Source organism: Neoarius graeffei, chromosome 7, assembly GCF_027579695.1.
Source record: "Neoarius graeffei isolate fNeoGra1 chromosome 7, fNeoGra1.pri, whole genome shotgun sequence".
Lineage (NCBI taxonomy): Eukaryota > Metazoa > Chordata > Actinopteri > Siluriformes > Ariidae > Neoarius > Neoarius graeffei.
The window spans coordinates 49,112-76,008 of NC_083575.1; the positions used below are offsets into that span (position 1 = coordinate 49,112).

The following is a 26,897-nucleotide window of genomic DNA, read 5'->3' on the forward strand; positions in this document are numbered from 1 at the left end:
TCTGGGGGCTAAGCACCCCCAAAGATCAGATGCTAGAATCGCCCCTGCTCTCGCGCATGACGTTCACAATTTGTCGCAGCCAGAGATACTGGCTTTTGGGTTCGGCTGGGATAGGCGTCCTCCACCCTGAAACTCCGCTCCAGTCCAGGTGGTGGCGGTAACGCGTCCAGTAGCTGCTTCTCCAACCGCCAGAAAACACTGGAGAAGAAAAAACCGCTGCTCGCCTGAACCGCTTTAGTCCCTCGAGTTATAAAAATAAAAGCACGTTACTGTGTCTGGCTCTGAGGATTTAAAACCCTGAGGTAAGTTAAACTGAAGGTGTGTGGTCGAATCCCAAATATATCTCCACTTTACTGTTTTAGGAACTCCGTTCAGTATGAAATAATGCCGTGTGCACCCTAGATAGTGCACTATTTATCCACTCAGGAGAGAGTTGTAGTTTGGCTAACCTGTTTAGTTGTATACTGAAAGTATTTAAATCTTCACTTCAAGTTTATTTCCATCACGGGTTGTTTTTTTTCCTCTTTCTCTAAATTGTGACTTCCTCGCAATTCCAACTTTATATTTCTCAAAATTTCAACTTGATTTCTCACAGACTTTTTTTCCTCGTTTTTTTTTCAAAATTATTATTATTATTATTATTATTATTATTATTATTAAGCTAATCAGGCAGAATCACCCCCTCTGCAGTGTGTTGAGCAGAAAGCTTTACACACTGAAAATGAAAATGGATGAAATCATAGGGGACTGTTTTAGGCATGGTTTCCTGAACCGGGAGGTCTTGCTGTTGGAAGAATCGTATGGTGTTGAGCTTGAAGCCTCTGATCCCTGGAGAGAGAGAACTGTGTCTAACAATTAGCTCTGGCAGCAATGAAACCTCTTACTTTAACTCAGGGCTGGTTTTATACGCAGGGCTTTATTAGGCACTGCAAACTCTTCTTCTTCTGGGTGTTTCTTCTTCTTAAACTTATTCATCTTCCGTACAAATTTCAAATAACCCAATAACCGTACATCGCACACAGACAAACAATACATCAAAACGTGCAGCTCGATCGGACTCGCTGTGCTATTATTACTTTGTTCAGCATTCTACGATTTTTTGCGACGTAGTTGCGAAAAAATCACGCAAAATTTCCCATTCATTTCTATGGGAATAAATGAAAAAAATCGCACATTTTCAACGTTTTTCAAACATCTGCTGCTCTGGCATGCTTTCACCTAGAGACATGATTCAAACTTTAAAATGGAGACAAACTCCTGTGTGGATCTGGCATTCAACTTTTTTGCTAGGTTCTATACTTTTTGATCAGTCACAGATCAATCACCATGATCAAATCTGGAGAAATTCAGACTTTATAATGGGTGTCTATGCAGTCGCGGTAGAGTGTACACAGCTTTAAAAAAAATGCTCTACATTTCTCATTAAAACTCTTTTCAGCCATAAATTTCACTCTACCAGAGCATTTTTTAACATAGTTACTGGGAGACCAAATGGTCTCCCAGTGGCCAGATTTGGTCTCCTAGTCAATGCCAAACCAGCTTCACTGGGAGACCAAATTTTAAACCAAGTTTTTATCATTTTGTTCAATCAGTTGCAATTAATTAACCAAGCACCATGTAAGTATACATTTAACAAGGAAAATGAGGGTCTGTGTTATAAGATATACACACGATCATGTTGGTTAAGAAAAACAAAACTAAAATTTGGTTACTGAGATGGCTGATGTCAGAATCCGATGTCATTACTATGTAACTTTGGGTGTCTTTGACATAACACAAGGGCAAATACAGCCCCAATTACATACCGTATAACGGCGCCCAAATTACGGGCTTGTCAAAAGACCCAAAATAGAACATACGAAAATCGCCCAAATTAGAAGAAAATATCCTGTTTCATAAGGGTGGAGAACCCAAAATATTTTTAAATTATTGTTAAATGTCTTTTTTTGGCATATATATTTCAATTTGTTGTTCAGTCGCTTCATAACATGAAGTGAACATGAAATGCGTCTAGTGATTACCGTAAACCGTGTCTGAGTCTCTGACGTCTGAATGTCGTAAAATATACTTCCTTTGTTTATGTTGTGAAATTCTCAACGATTCATGATAACATGTGGCTGTCAGTTTGTGATACTGTTGATAGTATAGATTGACAAGTGGTCGTCATGCCGGGTCGTGGTAGACCTAAGACAACTGGTAAATCACATAAGAACAGCAGTTCATATATTCATGGAAAACGCACAATCGATGGCATTATTAAGTCTACAGGTGGGGGAATGGGGGGGTTTATCACACAACAGAACAGTCAGAAGACATCAGACGATATTGTTGACAAGGTCAAGGTCATTGACTTGTCATTGACAGCTGCCTTAAGGCCTCTGCATGCTCTTGCGACAAGGCTTTCGCAGATAGCTTTTCGCAGACAGTTGTAATTTATTGTTGAGCGGGGGAATAGGCGTGCGCGATGTTATTCACCGGCACAACGCAAGGGGGGGCGAAGTCGCTAGGAGTAGTTGGTGGGTGTGGTTAGTGGAGTGTTTATCCTCCGGTTACTTATAATGACTAGAACTTTTTTTTTTTTATAATGACTAGAACTGGAGTCGTATAGATGTACGTACTTCCTCAATCAACCGCTCTTCGTGCTGCTCCATCTTCGCTCGTGTTTTTAAAAATGCCGGTCGTGAAAACAAAAACCAGGAAAGTAGGGAAGCGGAAGTGCGTGTACAGCGGGTAGAGTGGACCAATCAGAGCCCTCTTGTCTCCGGCGCTGTCTGCGAGGCTTCTGCGGTGGTCACAATTTTTGGGAGGTGCGCGCAGAGCGTCTGCGAAGGTGGGGGGGCTACGCAGACACTGTCTGCGACACCGTCTGCGAGGACTGGGTTGTCAGCATAAATTGGCCTTTACAGTTGCCAGGTACGCTATGGATTTTTATTACATATTTTATGTGAGACTTTTATGTAATCTGCTTTGTACCAGCTTATTTTTAAACTTGAGTGAAAATTATTTTTATCCCATTTATGCCCAAATTAATTTATACCAAATTGTATTGGAAGTTGAATTGAAATAGATGTGTGCCCAAATAGATGCTGTGATCATAATTAGGCTTACAAAATATAGCATAAGCTATTATATCTAGTACTTGATTTTTTTTACTTTTCATGTTTAAAAACATGGCTTAACTCATACATTTAATTGTAATAATAATTATTCTTTAAGGGCTGCACACAATTAAAAATCCAGTTATTAGTTTATTTATTTTTGATATTTTGATTGTTCTAGATCATTATTGTTTCACTGTTTGAGATTTTAAAGTTCTCTGCTGCCCATACTCTTGTGCAAATAGATTGATATTACATATTGTTTCCCATTTTTCATGCATATAAAAAATTCATGAACTATTATTATCTTTATTTATTCAGAATGTTGGAGAAAACTTTTGACTTTTTAGATACAGCATTACTTTATACTTGCACATGATTATGTAATTTCTATTATTTTTATTGCTCGATATATTTATAATTGGTTAAAAAAATTACTAAAAATGATACATCAAAAATTTTCAGCACGCTACGCACAAAAATAGTAAAAAAAAAAATTCTACGCTCGCCATGGTGCCCAAATTAAAAACCTGTCTTTGCCCCTGCACCTCCTCCCTGTTGACTCTCTCATCTTCGCCGGTGATCAGCCCAATGACAGTGGTGTCGTCAGCGAACTTGATGATGGAAGTGTTGCTCTGGGTGGGGGTGCAGTCGTCGGTGAAGAGGGTGTACAGGAGTGGACTGAGCACACAGCCTTGGGGGGTCCCTGTGCTCACTGTCTTGGTGCTGGATGTTCTGGTACCGACTCTGACAGCCTGGGGTCTGTTTGTGAGAAAGTTCAGGACCCAGCAGCAGAGGGAAGATGTCAGTCCAAGGGTGGAGAGCTTCTCTGTCATTCTGTTGGGGATGACAGTGTTGAAGGCTGAACTGTAGTCCACAAACAGCATTCGAACATAGGTGTTCCTGTGTTCCAGGTGTGACAAAGCTGTGTGGATGGCTGCATTGACTGCATCATCAGTTGAACGGTTCTGGCGATATGCGAATTGAAGGGGGTCTCTTGTGTCTGGGATGCCCTTTTTGATGTATGACATGACTGTCCTCTCAAAACACTTCATTACAACTGAAGTGAGTGCAATTGGGCGATAGTCATTCAGGCATGTTGTATTGTTTTTCTTTGGGAGGGGCACTATGGTGGTGGTCTTGAAGCACGTGGGTACAGAAGACATGGAGAGGGGCAGGTTGAAAATGTCTGTGAAGACCTCTGCTAACTGTGTGGAGCAGGCCCTCAAAGCACGGCCGGGGATGTTGTCAGGGCCGGCTGCCTTTCGGGGGTTAGTCCTCCTGAAGACCTTGCTCACCTTGGTTACGGTCACAATAGGTGAAGAGCTCTGTGCTGCCTCTGTTGGTAGAATCCCCCTGTGTTGGTTGGTGTTGAGGGTGTCGAAGCGAGCATAGAACTCATTCAGCTCATCTGGTGATGTGTTGTGGTTGGCTGTGACCCTGCTGTTCTTCTGCTGGAAGTTGGTGATGTGTTGCAGGCCCTGCCACATGCATCTGGAGTCTGAGGTGTTGTAATATCCTTCCAGCTTCAGTCTGTACTGCCTCTTGGCTTCCCTGATGGATCTGCGTAGGTCATATCTGGCCTTTTTATATGCATCTGCGTCACCAGAGGCAAAAGCGGTGGAGCGTGCATGTAGCATGGAGCATACTTCACTGTTAATCCAAGATTTTTGGTTAGGATATATTTTGCAGCGCTTGGTGGGGACAATGTCATTAATACACATACTGATGTAGCTGGTGACCACAGATGCATATTCCTCTAAATCCACGGAACAGTCTTCTCTCAAAGCAGCAGTCGTAAACACATCCCAGTTTGTAGAACTGAAGCAGTCTTGGAGCACCAGATTAGTCTCTTCATTCCAGACTTTAACAGTTTTACTCACTGGGGGGGCTTGTTTGAGAAAGGCCTTGTAAGTGGGCAATTCCATGTAAATGTCAACCTCACCATGCAAAAATAAAGCAACATGTAATACATCAAAACCACTCCCAGAGATATCACCTAGGCCTGTATTTTACAGATGTGAATAAGTTGAACCAATTTGTAACCAACCTAATATGTCACTGTCAGTCTTTCTTTCTTATAATGTAAACCCCAAGCTAAAATCAACTTTGATCATGTACAATTCTATATTATTGCCACAAGCCACAGAAATGTATGCTAAAATCCACAAAACAGCAAAACAATAGCCATCCTAAATATTATTTAAGAACTTTGATAGTTTTAGCTGATATTTAGAGAGTTTTTCAAAGGGTTATGGTGGTTAAATTGCTGATTTTCTAAACATATGCCATGTCTATTTCAGACGCGTCACATCCATAACGCTGACTTTTCCTTCCGAAACTCTGCATGAAATACAAAATATTTTAAACAAAGATTTTTTAATATTCACCTTGGACCCCTCTATCAAATGGATATCTCCATTTCGACATTAGGTTTACAATTTCACAGAGTTTGATAAAAATGTACAGTCACCCAAGAAAAGTGATACTTTTTCTGTCACATCCATAACGCATCTTTTATTGGCATTTTCTGGCATGCCCTAGATGTACTATGGGAATTGTTCTTGTTCTATCAGTTCTCCAGTATGGTACAGCCTTAAAATATGCAACACCTGTTTAAATACTGGGAGACAATAAAACATGCACTGGGTCATTTGTTGCCATTTTGAGTTCAAGTGTCACGTCCATAACGCTGGAATTGCTCCAAGCTGGGTAGAGGAACACAGAGATGTGGTCAGACTGTCCAAAGTGGGGGTGGGGCACAGCCTTGTAGCCATTTCTCACGTTGCTGTAGACATGGTCCAGGATGTTGTTGTCCCTTTTCGGAAAGCTCACGTGTTGATGGTACTTTGGTAGCACAGTCCTGAGGTTGCAGTGATTAAAATCCCCAGCCACGATGAACACAGCATCTGGGTGTGTGGTCTCGTATTTGCCGATGATGTCATGTAGTAATCCTAGCGCTGTAGTGTGGTTGGCCCGCGGTGGGATGTAAACAGCCAGCATAAACATAGCACTGAACTCCTTCGGTAGATAAAAGGGTCTGCACTTCACCATCAGCACTTCAATGTCTGCACAACAGTGTTTTTCAACCACGTGTACATCTGTACTAGGGATCGACCGATATGTTTTTTTCAGGGCCGATACCGATTATTGTGGAATTGGGATGCCAATAACCGATACGTGCAACCGATAAATGTAAACATTATAATTCACATGAAATTAAACATAGCACACACTGACACAGACCTTCATATCCATGAAATGTATGTTTAATTGTAAAATTGAACATGAAATTTTGTGCAGGGAGATGCCAGCAGCATTTGTACAATAAAGTCAAACATTAGTTAGAATAAAATGAGAAATAAAATATTCACCAATAAAAAAAAATCACTCTCTACTATATTACAGCTCACCATTTTCAGTGGAAAATAAATGAAAATACACTCTGGATTCTTTTACACTAAAAACTAAGTAAGACTTACCAACTTCAAGTAGTTTTTAAATAACAAATCAAGTGTAGGGAGCTGCCTGCAACATTTTTTAAAAAGTAAAATCAAACATAAAGTAGGCTATCACTCCCTATTATGTAACAACTTAACAAGTAACCACCTACATTCTAATGCTTTTAATGCCCAAGCCTAATATTCCCAATTTAGGAGGATTATATTGTAGTGAAGGATGCTCTGCATGTTAAAAGGAGCGGCTGCTCCTTTAAGAGTCTGTTCAGAGAACGGAAGTCGGAGTGAGGGGGCGGCTTGAAACAGTTCACAGCGGTTAGCTACGTGTGTTGATTGGCTATATCGCTTGTGCCAAACAAATCAGATGTTGTGGTGGGTGGGACTGTGTTCTTGAACTCAGAGAGGCGAGTGCAGGAAAGGCCGTGCAGTGACAGTCGCGTTAGGAACGAAATGGCTGCAAAAAGGCATGTTATCGGCATATCGGTGGAAATTATGGCCGATACTGATAGCCCTAAAAATGCAGAATATCGGCCCGATATATCGGCTAGGCCGATTATCGGTCGACCCCTAATCTGTACACCATCTGTTGTTAACATAAACACACACACCGCCACCTTTGTTTTTACCGGAAGCATATGTGCGGGCTCCGCGGTGCATGGAGTGGGTCTGTAGTTCAATGGCCGGGTCTGGCAAGCTTGCAGTAGTCCAGGTTTCCGTAAAAATCAGGGCACAACACTCTCTGATCTCACGTTGAGATGTTATCCTGGTTCTCAGCTCATCCATCTTATTCTCGAGTGAGCGAACGTTAGCTAGCAGAAGGCTAGGTAGCGGTGGTCTTGTAGCTCTAGCCTTTAGCCTAGCATGTAGCCCGCCTCTCTTACCGCGCCTCCGTTTTGGGTGCGTGGATCGTCGGCCGTTTCGCCTACTCGAGTCTGGTGATGATGCGGCCTGCTGGATGGTGTCGGTGTAGCTTCGGTTGCTGTCAGCAATGAGAAGAAAGCTACAGTCCAGAAGGACTGGACTGGGCCCGTGGTGAATTTTACCAATGTCCAGAAGTGTGTCTTTGCTGTAGGTGATCCTAGTGTACAAGCACTGAGCATTTGTCACAATCAGAATTACTAAAATAAACAATAAAGACAATTGGTGTCGGGAGTGCGTCGCAAACACGTTCGCCATGGGGGGCGCCATTGTGCAGCTATGGTGGTGATATTGCGGTCGCGGTAGAGTGTTCCATTAACATAAAGCTTGTCGATAGACAGTGTAGCTCGTTTACCTTCTTGCCTGAGTTGTTTCATTATAGGCAAGAGGGCTCTTCTTTCCTGGATTTCTCGTGGGAATTGGTCGTTTAGTCCATATGATGTGCCTTTCAGTTCTTTTCCTTTGCTTTTAATAAGTTCTTTGTGCTTGTAGTGTTCGAATTTGGCTATTATCGGAGGTGGCTTTTTATGCCGCTTTTCCACTACAAACGCAGCTGAGTCGGGCTGAGCCGTGCCGTGCTGAGTCGGGCTGAGCGGGGCTGTTGGAGTTGCATTTCGACTACAACCGCGCTGAACCGTGCTGGCTGGAAGTGGGTGGACACATTGGGTGGAGTTAGCGAAAGTGGGTGGACGTCAGGTGATGTCGTTAAGCGGCGCAAACAGTGACATCAGTGATCTTTTAAGCGGTAGTCTCACGACCCGAATAGTAAACAATAAACTTGGAGGACATGGAGTCGTTAGTGTTGCTGGTCTTGATGCTGTGGCTTGTTGTCACCGACAACGCGGACAGATACTGGCAAGAGCGTATAGATGAGGCGAGGCGCATAAGGCTTCAGAAATTCTCGTAATTCGTAATTATTCTCCTTCCGGGTTTGCGGTGTTTGCAGATCCCAGCGCGCTCGCGGGGCGTGTGTGGGCATGTGAGGACACTCCTCCTCACCAATCAGTGCACAGGGGAGTGTCTGCTCACGCCCCCAGCCTCACTCGGCACGGCTTGGCTCGCTTCAGCCCCACTCCAAAACGGTGCGAGTTTTAGGGGCTAAGCAGGGCTGAAACGAGCTGAGTCGTGCTGGTTTTTGGTAGTCGAAACGCGAGCCGTGTCGGGCTGAAGTGAGCTGAAGCGAGCTGAAGTGAGCTGAAAAAGGGTAGTGGAAAAGGGCCATTATTGTCTTTGGAAGTGAGACGGTGGACTTGATGAAAGGTAATCCTGTTGACTGCCTCTGATGGGATTTTCAGAGATGACTACATGAAATCTTTCACAGCTTTCTCAGGATCATCAGGTATAGTTGTTGATAGTGGGATTCCTGAAAAAATGAGGTTGTTGCGCATGCTGCGGCATTGGAGGTCTAGTATTTTTTCTTTCATGATTCTATTTTCGCTAGTGAGATGAGTTACCTGGTTGGATAAGTTTGTGACATTTCCTTTTAGTTCACTGTTTTCTAATATGAGTGTGTCGATCTCTGATTGAGAGAATGCGAGACTGGCTTTTAATTTGAGGTGATGATGTTACACTGAGTCTATCGCGAGACTTTGGGTGAGATCCAACATGGCGGCGCGCTGAATACCATTTGTAAACAGAGGATTACAGGAATATCATTTTCCTTCTGTTTAAACTAGTGGTGCAACGGATCACAAAACTCACGGATCGGATCGTTCCTCGGATCAAGAGTCACGGATTGGATCATTTTTCGGATCGGCAAAAAGCAAAAAAAAAAAACGACAAATAAACATATGTACTTACATTTTGTCTGTTTATAACACACTTAAATTATTAAAATATATAAAAAATAGTGCACAAGGCATAATTATTAATGAAAAACAACTTAGTGCAATATATTGGCATATCTCCTTCCTTTAAAATGTAACAATGAACCAAAAATCTACTTAAAGTGCAACAGCAACATAAAAAGGCATATCTTCTTTTAATATTGGTTCAAAAGGTCATTAGAACTCAAAGGTAAACATAAGAAGACATCTTCGTTGAAACAAGGACAGTGAAAGAACCTGAGTTTATAATTTCAGATTTTTTTTCAAGAAGACAAGGATGTCAACATTGTCGGGAGAGAGTGTGGACCTCTTAGCTGTCACTATGTCCCCTGCAGTTGAGAACACTCTCTCTGATGGTACTGAAGATCCTGGCACAGCGAGGTAGCATCTTGCCATCTTTGCAAGACAAGGGTATTTGCATTCATTGGTTTTCCACCATGTCAGTGGATCACCATCCACTGACATGCCACCTGCTGCCTGGTAGGATGCCACCTCCTCTTTGATGAGGTCAATGCCAGGAGCCTTGGTGTACATCTCTTTGCTGACAAAGGTCTCTCCAAAGAGCTCGGCCATCGCTGATTTCTTTTGAGGAGGAGATGTGTCCAAGCCTCCTCCTGCTGCCTCTGCAGCTTGACCCTGCAGAAAAAAAAAATTAAACCTGTTATTTATTTTAATGTTTCATAGGCATGAAAAATGTGGCAATAACATTTAATAAAAGCCATTATTACTGGAAATAAAAAATGTGTGTAGATTTACATTTATAATTTTTAGATAATATTCTTTTTCTTTACCTCATCAAAGTCTTCAGTACCCAGATGGCTCACAATCTCAGTGGTGAGGTCATTGTATGTCTTCCGACGTAGGGCAGGGTCCAGGTGAGACAGGGACTTGAATCTGGGATCCAAGGCAGTAGCTTTGTGAAGGTAGTCCTGCAGAGTAGGGGATGAAGTGTATCTGGGCTTCAGGTCCTCTCTAATGGCAGCCTTGACATCTTGTGTGATGGTACTGTCTTCCACACTTGGAGCCATGGATTGTAGAATCCTTGTTTTCAGCGGCAGGATCATTGATACAGATGGTGAAGTTTCAGTGCTCAGCAGAGATGTGACCGTTTTGAGGGGTTTAAGTACCTGGAGGACCTCTTCTGCCACTCTCACATCATCATCAGACAGGGTGATGATGTTTTCTTTCCTCAGGGTTTTCTCAGTCAATGCAGAGTATATAGCTGCCTGCTGCTCCAGATAACGCTCCACCATATCATAAGTGGAGTTCCACCTTGTTGGTACATCATGTATGAGCTTATGATTGGGTAGCTGTAACATGTCTTGCTTTGTCTTGAGCACATGAGCAGCTGTTGTGCTTCGGTGGAAGTAGGAAATCACCTTCCTGATTCTCCCAAGGAGGCGTTCCATTTTATTGACTGAGATTCCCTTTTATGATGCCAAATTCACTACATGTGCAAAGCACCCTATCTGTGGGCCAAGTCCTGCCATATTCACTGCATTTATTTGATTTTTTGCATTATCAGTTGTTACTGGAATATTAGTACTGGGCCTCCTTAACTTCCATTCTTCAACTGCTTGTGTCAGTACCTGCGCAAGATGAGTGCCTGTGTGACTCTCGTAGAGGGGGCGTGTCTGCAGCACTAGACTTCTCATCTCCCAGTCTTCGGTGATAAAGTGAGCCGTTATCGTCACGTAGCTCTCCGTTCCCCTGGACGTCCACCCGTCTGTCGTGAGCGCAACAGCCGACGCTCGGGATAGTTCATCCACAACTTTCTTCTTCTCCCACTCATAGAGATCTGGCACTACCTTCTCACTGAAGTGTGTGCGCGATGGGATGTCGTAACGTGGCTCAAGCACTTTCAGCATGTTTTTAAAGCCCTCGTTTTGCACAACTGAATATGGCCTCGTGTCTGTAGCTATAAACACGCCGATAGCATTTGTGATAGCTTTAGCCTGGTCGGATTGCGCAGGGAGAGGCTGCTTAAATGCTGCGGTGATGAGCGGTTGTTGGCCAGCTTTCGTTTTTTCTCCGATCAGTGAAACACCCAGGTGATGTCGCTTCAAATGAGTGAACATGCTGGATGTGTTTCCACTGTCATATGGCTTTCTTGTGCCACAATGCCTACACACAGTCGCAGTTTTGTCCACTGACCTCTTTCCTTCGTCATCATAGTTGACAGGGAAGCCAAAATGCTCCCATACAGGGGATTTAAGTGTAGACGTGGCGTTCAAGCTCCTCCATTCCGCTCGCCATGTCTACACACCTCCTTTCTCCGCTCGCCGCAAGCTGTATGCGGATGGAGCACAACTTTTTTTTTTTTTCCAGAAATTAATCCGCGGATCACGTGTGTCCCGAACCGATGACGTCGATCCGAACGGATCACGGATCAATGATGATCCGTTGCACCACTAGTTTAAACTGGTTATTACCTCTCAACAAGAACCGGACAATCTGTTTACCTTTTCCGACGGCCACTTCTTCATTCCGGACACTGACATCTGAACCCAGCAAGAAACACCCAACACGTGACTGGTCAACTGAGACAGACGAGGCTCCAGAGACTAGGGGTGGGCGATACTGGGAATTTGGGTATCGATCCGATACCAAGTAAATACAGGGCTAGTATCGCCGATACTGATAGCGATACTTTTTACTTGAAATGTTATGATCATTGAATAATTTTGTGATTTTGCCTTTTTTTAGTTGATTGAGTATGATAAAACACAGGACAAAGATTTTAGGCAAATAAAAATGTTTTTTATTAACTAACTACAACAATATAAAACAATGTAACAGTGTATTAATAATAAAATAATTCCCTTATCACCTTCTGCTACACAAAATTGTTTAAGAAAAAAGTCACTAGTGCAAAATACAACCCCGATTCCAAAAAAGTTGGGACAAAGTACAAATAGTAAATAAAAACGGAATGCAATAATTTACAAATCTCAAAAACTGATATTGTATTCACAATAGAACATAGACAACATATCACATGTCGAAAGTGAGACATTTTGAAATTTCATGCCAAATATTGGCTCATTTGAAATTTCATGACAGCAACACATCTCAAAAAAGTTGGAACGGGGCAATAAGAGGCTGGAAAAGTTAAAGGTACAAAAAAGGAACAGCTGGAGGACCAAATTGCAACTCATTAGGTCAATTGGCAATAGGTTATTAACAGACTGGGTATAAAAAGAGCATCTTGGAGTGGCAGCGGTTCTCAGAAGTAAAGATGGGAAGAGGATCACCAATCCCCTTAATTCTGCACCGACAAATAGTGGAGCAATATCAGAAAGGAGTTCGACAGTGTAAAATTGCAAAGAGTTTGAACATCTCATCATCTACAGTGCATAATATCATCAAAAGGTTCAGAGAATCTGGAAGAATCTCTGTGCGTAAGGGTCAAGGCCAGAAAACCATATTGGGTGCCCGTGATCTTTGGGCCCTTAGACGGCACTGCATCACATACAGGCATGCTTCTGTATTGGAAATCACAAAATGGGCTCAGGAATATTTCCAGAGAACATTATCTGTGAACACAATTCACCGTGCCATCCGCCATTGCCAGCTAAAACTCTATAGTTCAAAGAAGAAGCCGTATCTAAACATGATCCAGAAGCGCAGATGTCTTCTCTGGGCCAAGGCTCATTTAAAATGGACTGTGGCAAAGTGGAAAACTGTTCTGTGGTCAGAAGAATCAAAATTTGAAGTTCTTTATGGAAATCAGGGACGCCGTGTCATTCGGACTAAAGAGGAGAAGGACGACCCAAGTTGTTATCAGCGCTCAGTTCAGAAGCCTGCATCTCTGATGGTATGGGGTTGCATTAGTGCGTGTGGCATGGGCAGTTTACACATCTGGAAAGACACCATCAATGCTGAAAGGTATATCCAGGTTCTAGAGCAACATATGCTCCCATCCAGACGACATCTCTTTCAGGGAAGACCTTGCATTTTCCACCATGATAATGCCAAACCACATACTGCATCAATTACAGCATCATGGCTGCGTAGAAGAAGGGTCTGGGTACTGAACTGGCCAGCCTGCAGTCCAGATCTTTCACCCATAGAAAACAAGCCGCAATCGCAGCAGTCTTGTCAAGTTGGGGATACACCTGCCCATGACCCAGATACCGTACTTCCACCCACCCAATTGCACATTTTTTGGGGGTTAGCTGTGAGACCCACATGCCTCAGTGACTCTAGGACAGCCCTAAGGTGTTCAAGGTGCCGAGGCCAATCATTGCTGTACGCAATAATGTTGTCAAGGTATATTGCCACATAGGCAGTGTGGGGATGGAGGATATTCTCCATGAGCTGCTGGAATGTGTCAGGAGCCCCAAATAACCCAGAAAGAAGCGTGACAAACTGGTGTAATCCAAACGGTGTGGAAAAGGCCATTTTCTCTCAGGATAGAGGAGTCAAGGGGATCTGCCAATATCCCTTTGTTAAATCCAGTGTCAAATAAAAGTGAGCAGCATCTAACCGATCAAGCAACTCATCAATGCGAGGCATTGGGTATGTGTCGAATTTAGACACCACGTTGACTTTTTTCTATAGTTTTCAAAGAACCAGACCGATCTATCAGTCTTGGGTACCAGGACCGCCGGGCTGCTCCAGTCACTGTGTGATTCCTCAATCACAGACGCGGAAGGAGAATACGGGAGGACACCCCGGTGCGGTGGGCCAGCTGTGGGGAGCCAGCACCCGTCTCTGTGGTGGGGACGGGAAGAGAAGGGAGAAGAGGCGACCCATCCGCCTGCTGTCAGAACCGGCATCAGATGGCCCTCCACCAACTTGATGGCTTGCTCCAGGGACGCTGAGCGATGACTCTGGACCCAGTCTGCTGTTCCTTCTGGAAGTTGAGCGATAAACTGCTCCAGTGTCACCAGATCGATGATCCTGTTGGTGTCATGGTCTTCCACCCTCAGCCGCTATTGGTCGAATGCGAACGGCCGGCTGACCTCCTCCAATGTCTGTGTCCAGAAGCACTGGCGATGTTGTTCCGGAGAGTGGCCGACACACTGCAGGATGGCTCTCTTCAGGTCGGTGTATATGAGCTGGCTGCCGGCAGCGAGCTGCCGTGTGGCGGGCTGTGCCTTGCCAGTCAGGAGCGGAAGTAGGCATGCTGCGCGCTGCTCGACTGGCCACCCCCACACTTCGGCTGCTGGCTTGAAGTGAGCAATTAAAGCCTTCCGGATCGTTGTACGGGCCCATCTTTGTGAGGGTGCTGTGGGGAGGGTCCGCTGCGGTTGAGGTCCCCGACAACACAAGCAGATGCCGGAACGCTTGGCGATCTTCCTGCTGGGCCAGTATCAAGGCTTCAAAGCATTGCTCTTGTTCCTTCCGGAGGGCGGTCAGCGCTTGATTCCTGGTTCTGCTGGGCAGTAGCGAGGGCATGGATGAGATCCTTCAATGGGGAAGACTTCATGTGGTGGTTCCCTTCTGTACTCCTGGGTTTCGGCACCACTCTAATACGCCCCTCATGTGGGTGGAGTACAGAAGCATGGCAGGCGAGAGATGATGTTCACACACACCTTTTATTTTCGTGTTGTTTTTCAGCTTTAATGTGCGTTTAGGTACACAGACATGTGCGTACACACAGTTGTGTTTTGGTCTGGGGAAATCTCTTCTCTCTGCTCTCTCCCTCTATTTCTGTTCTCCACAGTCACTGCAACAAACACACACACACACACACACACACACACACATTTAATTAACAACAGGTGCATTGACTTTGCCACTCACCTTCCCTGGCCCCACCCTACATTCACAAACTGACACTAAGCCATGCCCCCACTGCCACAAATGCGTTTGAAGTTCCTCATACTAACTGTCCAGGTTTTTGTGTCATGCTGAGATAATCATTATAAAGAATCGCGATGCCTCCTCTGCCAGTTAGACGAGGCTGGTGTATATAACTGCAACCAGGAGGACTAGTTTCATTTAATGCTACAGACTCATTTGGTTTAATCCATGTTTCTGTTTAAACACAGTACATTAAACTGCTGATCAATAAGAAGTTCATTAACAGTTCATGCTTCAGACATAAGAGAGAAAATATTTAAAAGTCTTACCTTTTACAGTAGGTCAAAGGTGCTGGCAGCGGCTGTACAGTCAGTATGATCTAATTTTATATTAATTAGATTATTAGAACAAACTCTGAGTATTTCTACTTTTTTGTATAGCTCGGGGAACAGGCACAGTCTCAATGTAATGGAACCTGTGTAATGACTGTGCAGGTAGCAGACAGAAAGTTTAGCCTGTCCGTCTGCTCCCTGGCCTTGGCTCTGGATTGCCGTGGATTAACTAGGCCTGTTCTGAGACTATGAGCTATGCCGCGAGAAATGAGAGCAGCATCTTCCCGAGTGGGATGGATACCGTCCCGCCCTAACAGATTTGTTTGATCTTTAGCTGTGTGAGGACATGAAAACAGAGACATCCATGGATGGAGAGACCTCAGAAGCCTGTGTGAAGAAAGAGGAGACGCTGGATCTGAATATCTACAGCTATGGAGACGATCTCGACAACCCACCTGAAGGTCTCTCCGTTAAAGTGGAAGATCCTGACAATAAAGACTATCTCTGTAAGACATTAGGCCACTCTGGTGCTCAGTAACACTCACTGTTTATTCTACCCTGCACACTATCTGGTGCACTAAAAGTGCAATACAGTACATTTGGCATGTAGCCTCAGTCTTTCTTATAATTTTAATCAACAAATTGACATTGAAATTTAGATTTTTTTATTGATTAAAGTATGAACTTTGTTTATAGAGCATGTAACATGGTAGCGAGGAGTGAAAGAAACTTTGTTTATTTATTTATTTATTTAAAATACTTTAGTCGTTATAAACCGAGGATGTTAATCTGAACAAAAAAAGCATGGAATATCACACGATGGGTGTGTATTAAAAAAATCTGTGCTGCGTGGTTTTGTTTTCATATTACAACATGGCCCAAAATGTATGATTCCCCTCAAACCATAGTGATTTGCTTATTGCAATTTTGAATTTATTAATGAATGACACATTCAATGTTTAATTTGTTTCTGTTTGCATTTAATGTTGCAGAATGTCTGTCATTCTCTCCAGCCACTCCTGTTTTTTATTCTGAGACAAAAAAAAAAAAATGTGGGATGTCGTGTGACTGAGAAACCAGAAAGCACAAAGTCTTCTGTCCTGAAGACTCTTCCATCTTGGGAAACTTACTGACTGATACCTGGGTCTCCTTCCATAAATGTTAAATAAATGTGTCGTAACGTCTTCACCACATTAGAAGATTATAGGTTTCCCCCCCTCTTTCTTCCACCCGTTTGTCGTCCAGTGTGGTCACCTGCTAGTATCCACCCACTAGCCAGGTCTCTCTAACCATGTGAGTGAAGGCTAACACGTACGTCCTCCAAGACATGTAAAGCCATCAAACTGCTCTTTTTCAATTGCAGCTCATGCTGTGTCACATGATGGCAAAACACACCTGGAGGACAGTGTTATGTGCTCTGTTCCCCACATGCATAAGCTCGCAGAAGATCCCAACCAGATGTGATTTAATAGGGGACAGAGAGTATGCCCCTCATTATGCCTCTGGAATTGAATGTTCAATAAGAGACAGTGGGTGTGAGAGACAGGAGTCCAAATATACGGATTTCGGGGCATCACAGTGGCGCAGCTCCGGGGTCCTGGATTCGATTTTAAGCTCGGGTTGCTGTCTGTGTGAAGTTTTGCAAGTTCTCCTCCCCGTTTGACTATTTATTTATTTACTTTCTTACTGTGTGGACAGAAGAAGCTTTTTGTCACATGCACACTTGAAGCACAGTGAAATTCATCCTCTGCATTTAACCCATCTGAAGCAGTGAACGCGCGCGCACACACCCAGAGCAGGGGGCAGCCACACCAGAGCGCCTGGGGAGCAGTCAGGGGTCAGGTACCATGCTCAAGGGCACCTCAGCCCAAGGCCGCTCCATGTTAACCTAACTGCATGTCTTTTTGGATTGTGGGGGAAACCAGAGCACCCGGAGGGAGCCCACGCAGACACGGGGAGAACATGCAAACTCCACACAGAAAGGCCCTCGCCGGCCGCTGGGTTCAAACCCAGAACCTTCTTGCTGTGAGGCAACCGTGCTAACCACTACACCACCGTGCCACAGTTAATTTTGTTTGTACCTGCATGTGATTTTTCATAACAAATTTGGGAAATTCTGTTCCCCAGAAGATAAGCAAACAAGTAGCTGAATTTAAAACAACCCTGACCAGGCAAGTCCTAAGAGTAAATACATCATGCAGTGCCACAGTCATGTTAATGAACCTTCGTTTTATTTTGCCCTGCAAGCTTCGTATCTGACCATTTGTTTACTCCCACAAGGAAGTAAAAAAAACCCTCATACTCATATCCAGTACTGGCACAAAATATGGAAATGCCTAGGAAAAGATCGATTTTGCATACTTAATCCGTGCAAATGACATCAGAATCTGCACTGAAGGCAACTGAAATACATTATGAAGATACAGAGACACCTTTTAACCACAATTTTATAATTTACCCATGAAAATACTAGCAGTTTTGGCCATTGTTGTGTGTTAAACATCATAAAAATATTGGAAATAGTATCTCTTTTTGTTTAGTTTAGCCCCAAAAACCACCTTAATCACTCCTTGTTGGGCAATCCTACCATGATATATGCTAATTATTCCACAGGTGAAAACCATTAAATAAATTATGTGGTCTCTACAAATAATTCATTAGAAAAACTATTTATCCTCTGACTTACAGCCAGGCAACAGGCAGAAATGGCATCAGAGAGAGAAACTACAGAAGAGCAACGTATTAGGATGAAAGTTTTGCAGGAGGAGGGCCATTCATAATGAGCCATAGCAAATAAACTGCATGTGACCCACAGTGCTGTCTGGAAATGTCTCAAGCATCACCAGCAGACTGGGAACTTCAAGAACATTTCAGGCAGAGGAAGGAAGAAAAAGTTGACTAAAGCTGATGTCCAGTACCTCAAGACTACATCCCTACAAGAGAGGAAGAAATCCAGCAAGGAACTGGCACAGGACCTCCAAGATGCTACAGGCAAGGATGTCTCCCCACACCTGGTTAGGAAGACGCTCTCAGCAGAAGGCCTCAAAGGTCATGTGTCAGTGCGCAAAACTTTTGTTGAGAGGTGGAAATAAGCAGAAGAGACTTAACTGGGCAAAAATTCACAGGAGATGGACTTCGGAGCAGTGGAAAAGGGTCATGTTCTCAGATGAGAAGAAATTTTGAATTATTTGGCAACGCTATGCAACAGTAAGTCAGGTGCAGAAAGGGAGAAAGATACAAGGCAAACTGTATTTCTCCCACAGTAAAACATGGCGGAGGGGTCCTGCAAGTATGGGGAGCCATCACCTACAATGGAGTTGGTCATCTCTACAAAATAGATGGGACCCTCACTGCTGACAAGTACAGACAAATCCTTATCCATCATGCTGTGCCTTCTGGAAGAGCTCTCATTGGCAACAACTTTTTATCTTCCAGCAAGATAATGACCCAAAACACACAGCTGGGATGGTTAAACAGTATTTACAAAACAAAGAACAAGATGGCAGCTTGGCAATTCTTGATTGGCCAGCCCAAAGTCCTGACATGAATATAATTGAGCAAGTCTGGAACTACATGGAGCGAGAGAAGGTGAAAAGGGCTCCTTCAAACCTGCCACAGCTCTGGGAAGTGTTGCAAGACATATGGAGTTCAATTCCACTTGATTTTATTCATAAACTTTGATAGCATGCCTGATCGTGTCAGTGCTCTTCAGTGTCAAGGGGTTCCATACCAAATATTGATAATATTTTAGAATGATTTACTCTGGTTACTTGTAACATTTGTTTGTTATGATGAAAATGTTTAGTTTATTAAGAGAACTTGAAAACAAAAGGTCAAATTGTGGTGTTTTGTCATTTTGGTAGGTGTTTCCATATTTTTTGCCAATACTGGTACTTGGTTGTGTCCTGTTTGATCCCAGTCCTGATGGACACCTCTAGTCTCAACCAGATGCTCAGTGAACCTTACTGGCAAGCTTTCTTAGGATAATCTTTATACAGTACTAATGTACCGTATATGGTCTTAGATAGACACACACACAGATTGCACACACATTTGGGCCTCATTTCTTCCTGTTGTGTTTTCTCTACTCCCAGACTGTGAAGTTTGCAAATCCTTCTTCCTCAACAAATGCGAGGTTCATGGACCACCCCTCTTCATCCCCGATACTCCTGTTCCCATGGGAGTCCCTGACCGAGCCAGACAAACACTTCCTCCTGGGCTAGAAATCCAGAAGTCCAGTATTCCTGATGCAGGCCTGGGAGTGTTTAATAAGGGGGAGACTGTTCCAGTAGGTGCACACTTCGGCCCCTGCCAGGGAGAGCTGGTGAACCGAGAGGAAGCCAAGAACAGTGGCGACTCCTCGGTTGTGAGTTTGTCATAAATTTTATTATAAAGATTGTATATTTTTATGTAACAAAATCTGATGACTAGATGAAGGTAGCTCCAATTAATATCAATTTCTTCTTGCAGATGATATGTGGAGTAGTGGTGTAAATCGCAAGTTTTAGCACAATGCGGTCCGACATCGGTTCTTTTAGCCAGTGTGGTGGAACTTGCCTGTTAATACTAGTAACACCTCAGTGCTCAAGTTGTCTGTGTCTATGCGTCAGCCCTGTGATGACCTGGCGACTTGTCCAGGGTGTACCCCGCCTTTCGCCCGTAGTCAGCTGGGATAGGCTCCAGCTTGCCTGTGACCCTGTAGAACAGGATAAAGCAGCTACAGATAATGAGATGAGATAAGACAGTATATACCCGGTGTGCTGTGAGACAAAGTGAAGTGTGCTGTGGAATTTTGAGCAACCCCATGCATTTTCATGCAGGCTCATTAAATAATATTTTTTTTTAAATACAACAATGACTGTACTTTTTCATTAAAAATGTTTGTAGGTAGTCACTTTTTTACTTTTTTTTTTTTTTAATCTAAATGGCCTTTAATCCCATTTTGAAAATAAATTTGGCTCCAGGGAGGAGTATTATTATTGTAGCGACCAGAAAAGGCAGTCACTTTAGTTGTTGCCAATTCCACGGAGCCTTGCCAGAGTGCAAAGGCTCATGGTGCTGTTAATGTTAAAGCTTGGAGAACATTAGGGGCTAAATAGCAATGAGCCACCTTGACCAAGACTCCTGCAGTAATTGACCACCTCTGTCCAGTATTTCTGATAGGCATGTGTCTTGTAGTAAAATAAAACAACATCTAGAACCATGTTATGTACAGAGCAAAGGATGTCACATAAGCCAATCAGTCCCTGTCCCAGTCCACCATCCCACCCTGCCTGAAGTCCTCTACCATCTTCCATTGCCAAAAAAAGACCATTAGCAGCCTGAATGACCACTGACCAGTGGCACTTATTCCCATCATGAAGCGCTTTGAGCAACTGGTTCAGACTTGCATCATCTCAAGTCCCCCACCCATGTTAGACACCAGTATACTTGTAGAGCGAATGGGTCTACAGAGGACGCCATAGCAACAACTCTCCACACTGCCCTCACTCACCTTGAGAAGCAGGAGAGCTATGCTAGGCTGTTCTTTGTGGACTTTAGCTCAGCATTCAACACCATTCTCCCTCACAGACTGGTGTCCAACCTGATAGACCTGGGACTGTCTTAATCCATCTGCCTCTGGATAAAGGACTTCCTGTCTGATTGCCTCAGCAATGGCTCCCCACTCTTCACCCTCTAGTCAAGAAAAGTTTATTTGTATAACGCTTTTAACAATAGACATTTTCGCAAAGCAGCTTTACAGAATTTGAACGAGTTAAAACATGAGCTAATTTTATCCCTAATCTATCCCCAATGAGCAAACCTGTGGCAAGGAAAAACTCCCTCAGACGACATGAAAGAGAAACCTCGAGAGGAACCAGACTCAAAAGGGAACCCATCCTCATTTGGGTGATAGACAATGTGATTCTAACATTTTTAACATGAAATCAGTTTTGTTGATGTTCTAACTCTTCATTGATGGAAACTTGAGTGCAGAACTGTTCATGACAACTGCAGTCCTAAAGTTAGCAAGTCAGCTGTAGTCCTCAGCCATAAAAGCATTACTGTAAGAGTCCAGAGCATCTGCCAAGTGTGACTTTCAACTGTCCGTATGGGGCCGTCCTCCACAGGAGTGATGTGATGAGACTCCAACCAGATGTAGGGCATCGGAATGGATCAGGCAGGTCTGAGGAGCAAAAGAGGTCAGGATTGCCATGTAACTCAGAGGGACAGATGGGGGGGAGGGGAGAGAAAGAGAGAAAACACAGGTTGTTGGGTATGCCCAATGTCACCTGATGAGTAGGAACAGTATACATTTTGCACTGAGTACAAGCAGGGACTCTGGCAACTAACTATGACAGCATAACTAAAAGGGGAGAGCCAGAAGGTAGCACAGGCATGAGAGAGCCCCGGGACATAAAGCAGCAGCCACTACACCGTCAACAAACTCGAGCGAGCAAGTGAGTGGGGAACTGACAGCATCCATACATCCCAGTTTACCAAAACACCATGTCTGAGGACCCTCCAGATCTATTCCTTTCCCTCATAAACACTCTTAACAAAAGCTAAACAGATATGCGTTCAGCCTAGACTTAAACATGGACTGTTTCTGATTCCCGAACACTACTTGGAAGGCTGTTCCATAACTGTGGGGCTTTGTAAGAAAAGGCTCTGCCCCCTGATGTAGCCTTCACTATACAAGGTACCGGCAGATAGCCTGCACCTTTTGATCTAAGTAGGCATGGTGGGTCATAGAGGAGCAGAAATTCACTCAGGTACTGTGGTGCGAGACCATTCAGTGCTTTCAAGATCAAGAATAGTATTTTACAATCAATGTGAAATTTGATTGCAAGCCAATGCAGTGTGGATAAGACAGGGGTGATGGGGTCATATTTTCTAGTTCTAGTAAGGACTCTTGCTGCTGCATTTTGAACTAACTGGAGCTTGTTTATGCACTTATTGGAACATCCAGACAGTAAGGCATTACAATAATCCAACCTGGAGGTAACAAAAGCATGGACTAATTTTTCTGTGTCATGGAGTGACATTGAATTTCTTCTCTTAGAAATATTTCTGAGATGAAAGAAAGCTAACCGGGTAATGTTATTGATGTGAGTTTCGAATGAAAGTCCGGGGTCAATAATCACTCCGAGGTCTTTTACTGCTGCACGTGAAGAAACGGAAAGGCCATCCAGAGTTACTGTGGAATCAGAAAACTTACTTCTAGCTGCATGTGGTCCGAGTACAAGTACTTCAGTCTTGTCAGAGTTAAGCAGAAGGAAGTTAATAAGCATCCAGTGTCTAATGTCCTTCACACATTTCTCAACTCTATTCAGCTGGTGTCTCTCGTCAGGTTTTGTAGAAACATGCAACTATTGCCCCTTTTCCACCAAAGCAGTTCCAGGGCTGGTTCGGGGCCAGTGCTTAGTTTGGAACCAGGTTTTCTGTTTCCACTGACAAAGAACTGGCTCTGGGCCCAGAAAAACCGGTTCCAGGCTAGCACCAACTCTCTGCTGGGCCAGAGGAAAGAACCACTTACGTCAGTGGGGGGGGCGGAGTTGTTAAGACCAACAACAATAACAAGACCGCGAAAGATCACCATTTTTAAGCGACGAGAAGCAGCAGCTGTACAAATGCGAAGTCATCCATTATTGTTGTTGTTGCTGCTGCTGCTGCTTCTTCCGTGTTGTTTTTACTTCGATGTTCGCGCCAAGGTTTATGCAAACGTAGCGACGTAACTGACGTATACAGCGACATAATGACGTGGCTTCCCTTAGCACCGCGAGCTATGGAAAAGTAAACTGGTTTTCAGCTGGCTCGCAAGTTGAACGAGTTGTGAACCAGCACTGGCCCTGAACCAGCCCTGGAACTGCTTTGGTGGAAAAGGGGCATATGTGTCATCAGCATAACAGTGGAAACTAATATCATGTTTATGAATAATATCACCCAGAATCAGGCCTTTACATTAACTTTTTTGCTCACCGGCCACTGTGGCTAGTGGTTTTCCTGAGTCACTAGCCATTCAGCCTTTTCACTAGCCACAATTTTGTTGCCAGGAAATCGCAGTTTTTTTCTTCACCATGATGCGTTAAAGTTCGGAAGATCTAGATTTAATTATGAATGGCAGTGTATAATGTATCTGTACAGTAGCACTCAAGTATTCGGTGCTGTTAAGGTAGCTCTCTCTATGAAAACATGGAACCAATTCAGACAAAAATATAAGCAGAGTATTCTGTTTATTGAACTCAAATTCAAGCCCCTTACAATATGAAATATCGTATATGAAAAATAACATTCAGTACAACTGAACTGATTCTAATATTAAAAGTCCAATTCAAAACATTTATCATTGAAAAACATTTGATGTTTTGATACGCAAGTATTATGTGTATTATCAAGTATTATTATGTATATTATGTATTATCTATTAATTTTGTGTGTGTGAACATGTGTAGAGAGAGACATTAAATGTCCTCATTACATTCATCATCAGATGAGTCTGAATGGTCCATGAAAAATGGTCTTCGTGACCTGAGGCTTCCAGCAGGTCATAAGTTGATAGCTGGGGTGGGATCAACTTCTTTACAATCACGTGAAAGTTTCTAAATGGCAGCTCCATCCTCTCCAGCTCAGCCAACTTCATGACAGCCAGGGACTGAAAGCAATGCTGCCCTGTAGTGAACCAGCCGTCTTCGCCGGTTTTGATGTTATAGTACCGATGTGTGCATTTGACTTTTTGTGGTCCTTGATAGTTTCGAGTCTATCCAGAAGAATGGAATGATCAATGGTATCAAATGCTGCACTAAGGTCAAGCAACACAAGTAGCGAGACACAGCCCTGATCAGACACCAACAATAGGTCGTTTACTACTTTAACCAGAGCTGTCTCTGTGCTATGATGAGGTCTAAATCCTGACTGGTACATTTCATGGATGTTATTCCTATGTAAATATGAGCATAACTGCTGTGCCACGGCTTTATCTAGGATTAAACAAGTTGTTCTTCTACACTTACAACTGCACCCTGCTCACTCCCGTAATGACATCATATTTGCGGATGATACTACCATTGTGGGGCTCATCTCTGGGGGGAAGGAGTCTGCTTATCAGCACAAGGTTGAGCAGCTGTCTGGGTGGTGCTGAGACAACAAACCTGGTCCTCAACCACCAAAACCAAGGAGCTGATCATAGACTTCAGGAAAAAGAAGACTTTCAGCCTATTCTCATCAGTGTGCAATATGTGGAGAGGATCCTGGACTTCTGGTTCCTTGGGGTGCACATAGAGGAGGAGCTGACCTGGAGCTCTAATGCCACACAAGTGATAAAGAACACACAGCAGAGACTTTACTTCCTGATGATCCTCAGGATGAACGACCTCCCTCAAAAACTGCTTGTGTCCTTCTATTGTTGCTCCATAGAGAACATACTTACATACATACTGCATCAGTGTGTGGTTTGTCAGCTGCACAGGAGCAGAGAGAAAAGTTCTCCAGAGGGTTGTCACCACCACCCAGATGATCATCGGATGCCCTCTTCCCTCCCTGGAAGAGCTTTACGGTTCCTGCTGCTTCAAAAGAACCCTCAGTATATTAAAAGATCCATCCCACCCCAGAAATTCTCTGTTTGAACTGCTGCCCTTGGGCAGGCAGTTCAGGTCAATTAAGAAATGGACAAATAGACCCCTTGCACATGATGTTACGCATCACGTGATAATTGACCCCCAGGTGAAAAGACACCAGTTTTCGTGTAAGCAAGGCTTAACCAGTCTTAAATATGGTTCATTTTTGCGCTGTTTTTGGTTGTTCCAATCATTTAAATCGAGGAATAGATAAAGGATATTACCATTTCCCTGCTATGAAGAAAAATGTTAACAAAGAGAAGCAAATGCTTCAAGAACAATGAAGAAATGAGTGGTTAAAGAGAATACAGCGAGAGGAGCTAACCCTGAAAATTGCAGAGAAATTTGCGACTATTTAAAATGTATTTTTAAAAAATAGACAGTCGCAACAGAGTATGGAAGAGTTTGTTTAAGAATCTCCTTTTATTTCTGCTCACGTTTGAATTAGCTTTTTCATGAAAGTGTTCAGACAAAATCAAATGATTTTCTTCCAGATGAACCAACTTCCTCGTTCGACATGGAAAACCCAGATTGGGCACCAAACAAACAACGCTGACATAATTCGTTAAAAAACTCAACAAGGAGCGACATGCTCCTGATGCATCCTGAAAGAACAGAAAAGATTAAGAGCAAAAAGCGCTGAAGCTTTGCTTCTGTTATCAGAGGAACTCAGTCCTGTGCAAGATGTCAACCTGGAGCCAGAGTGTAGTAATGAACCTACAGTTTGACTGTGTTCTACATAAACACACTGAACTTTACAACAGCTGCAGGCATGTGAAATGGAAATAAATCGACTAAGGCAGGAAAAACTCATTCATCTCATCATCTCTAGCCGCTTTATCCTTCTACAGGGTCGCAGGCAAGCTGGAGCCTATCCCAGCTGACTACGGGCGAAAGGCGGGGTACACCCTGGACAAGTCGCCAGGTCATCACAGGGCTGACACATAGACACAGACAACCATTCACACTCACATTCACACCTACGGTCAATTTAGAGTCACCAGTTAACCTAACCTGCATGTCTTTGGACTGTGGGGGAAACCGGAGCACCCAGAGGAAACCCACGCGGAGAACATGCAAACTCCACACAGAAAGGCCCTCGCCGGCCCCGGGGCTCAAACCCAGGACCTTCTTGCTGTGAGGCGACAGCGCTAACCACTACACCACCATGCTGCCGCAGGAAAAACTATTTTGGATAAAATTGTTACTGTCTGTTGCACACTTATCAACCTGTGTGACTCAGTTGTGCTTTTTGAATAGAGAATAAATGAAGAGGGAACTGAACATGAACAGTTTATTGAAATTATTATTACAAGGGTGATTGTAGTTAACTATATGATTATAGTTAGCTATATGACTACAGCTGCAACTGGAATGTGCCGATTCTGTTTGCATTTGTAATTATTGTACCATCCACTATTAGATAAAATTAAAATAAAATCTTACAACATTGTTTGAAAGTCTAGAGCAAGATAACGTTATTTTACAAATAATAATACTTCAGAGATTTGTTTCTTTTTTAACAAATCATAAATATCAATGTATAAATGAGTGCAAATAGCTCTGTAACTTGATGTCCTTGAGGTTGTTGAGACATAGCGGGCCGGGAATACCATCTAGCCCACAGTTCAAGTAGTAGTCCTTTGAGAGTAAATGCTCAGGCTTTTGCAGCATTCTGTTCCCTGAAGCTGATGTCGGTAAAAATTCTATACACAGGTTTTCTTGTTTATGTAGTGGGGTGTGCAGTTTTTTTTTTTTTTTAACTGTTCTTCCGTGTCCGGATTCTTCCGGAAAAGGAAAGTACATTCCAACATGTAGCTAACACTAGGCCACAAATCTGCACCGTCACTCCATTGGTTTTGAGGAATTTTGTACAGATCATAGCCACTAATAAACTCCAATTTCCATGTATCCTTCA

The 26,897-nt window shown here is 43.4% G+C and overlaps 1 protein-coding gene across 1 annotated transcript in view; it reads left to right on the forward strand.

Moving 5' to 3' along the window:
- Window positions 1-212: 212 nt before the first annotated feature.
- LOC132888988 (histone-lysine N-methyltransferase PRDM9-like) overlaps window positions 213-26,897 on the forward strand; it is a 60,746-nt gene continuing 34,061 nt past the window's right edge. The window contains exons 1-3 of the mRNA XM_060925085.1: window positions 213-302; window positions 15,718-15,889; window positions 19,478-19,749. Of these exons, the coding sequence (XP_060781068.1) occupies window positions 15,730-15,889; window positions 19,478-19,749 (432 nt within the window). The 5' untranslated portion in view covers window positions 213-302; window positions 15,718-15,729. The remainder of the gene's footprint in view (window positions 303-15,717; window positions 15,890-19,477; window positions 19,750-26,897) is intronic.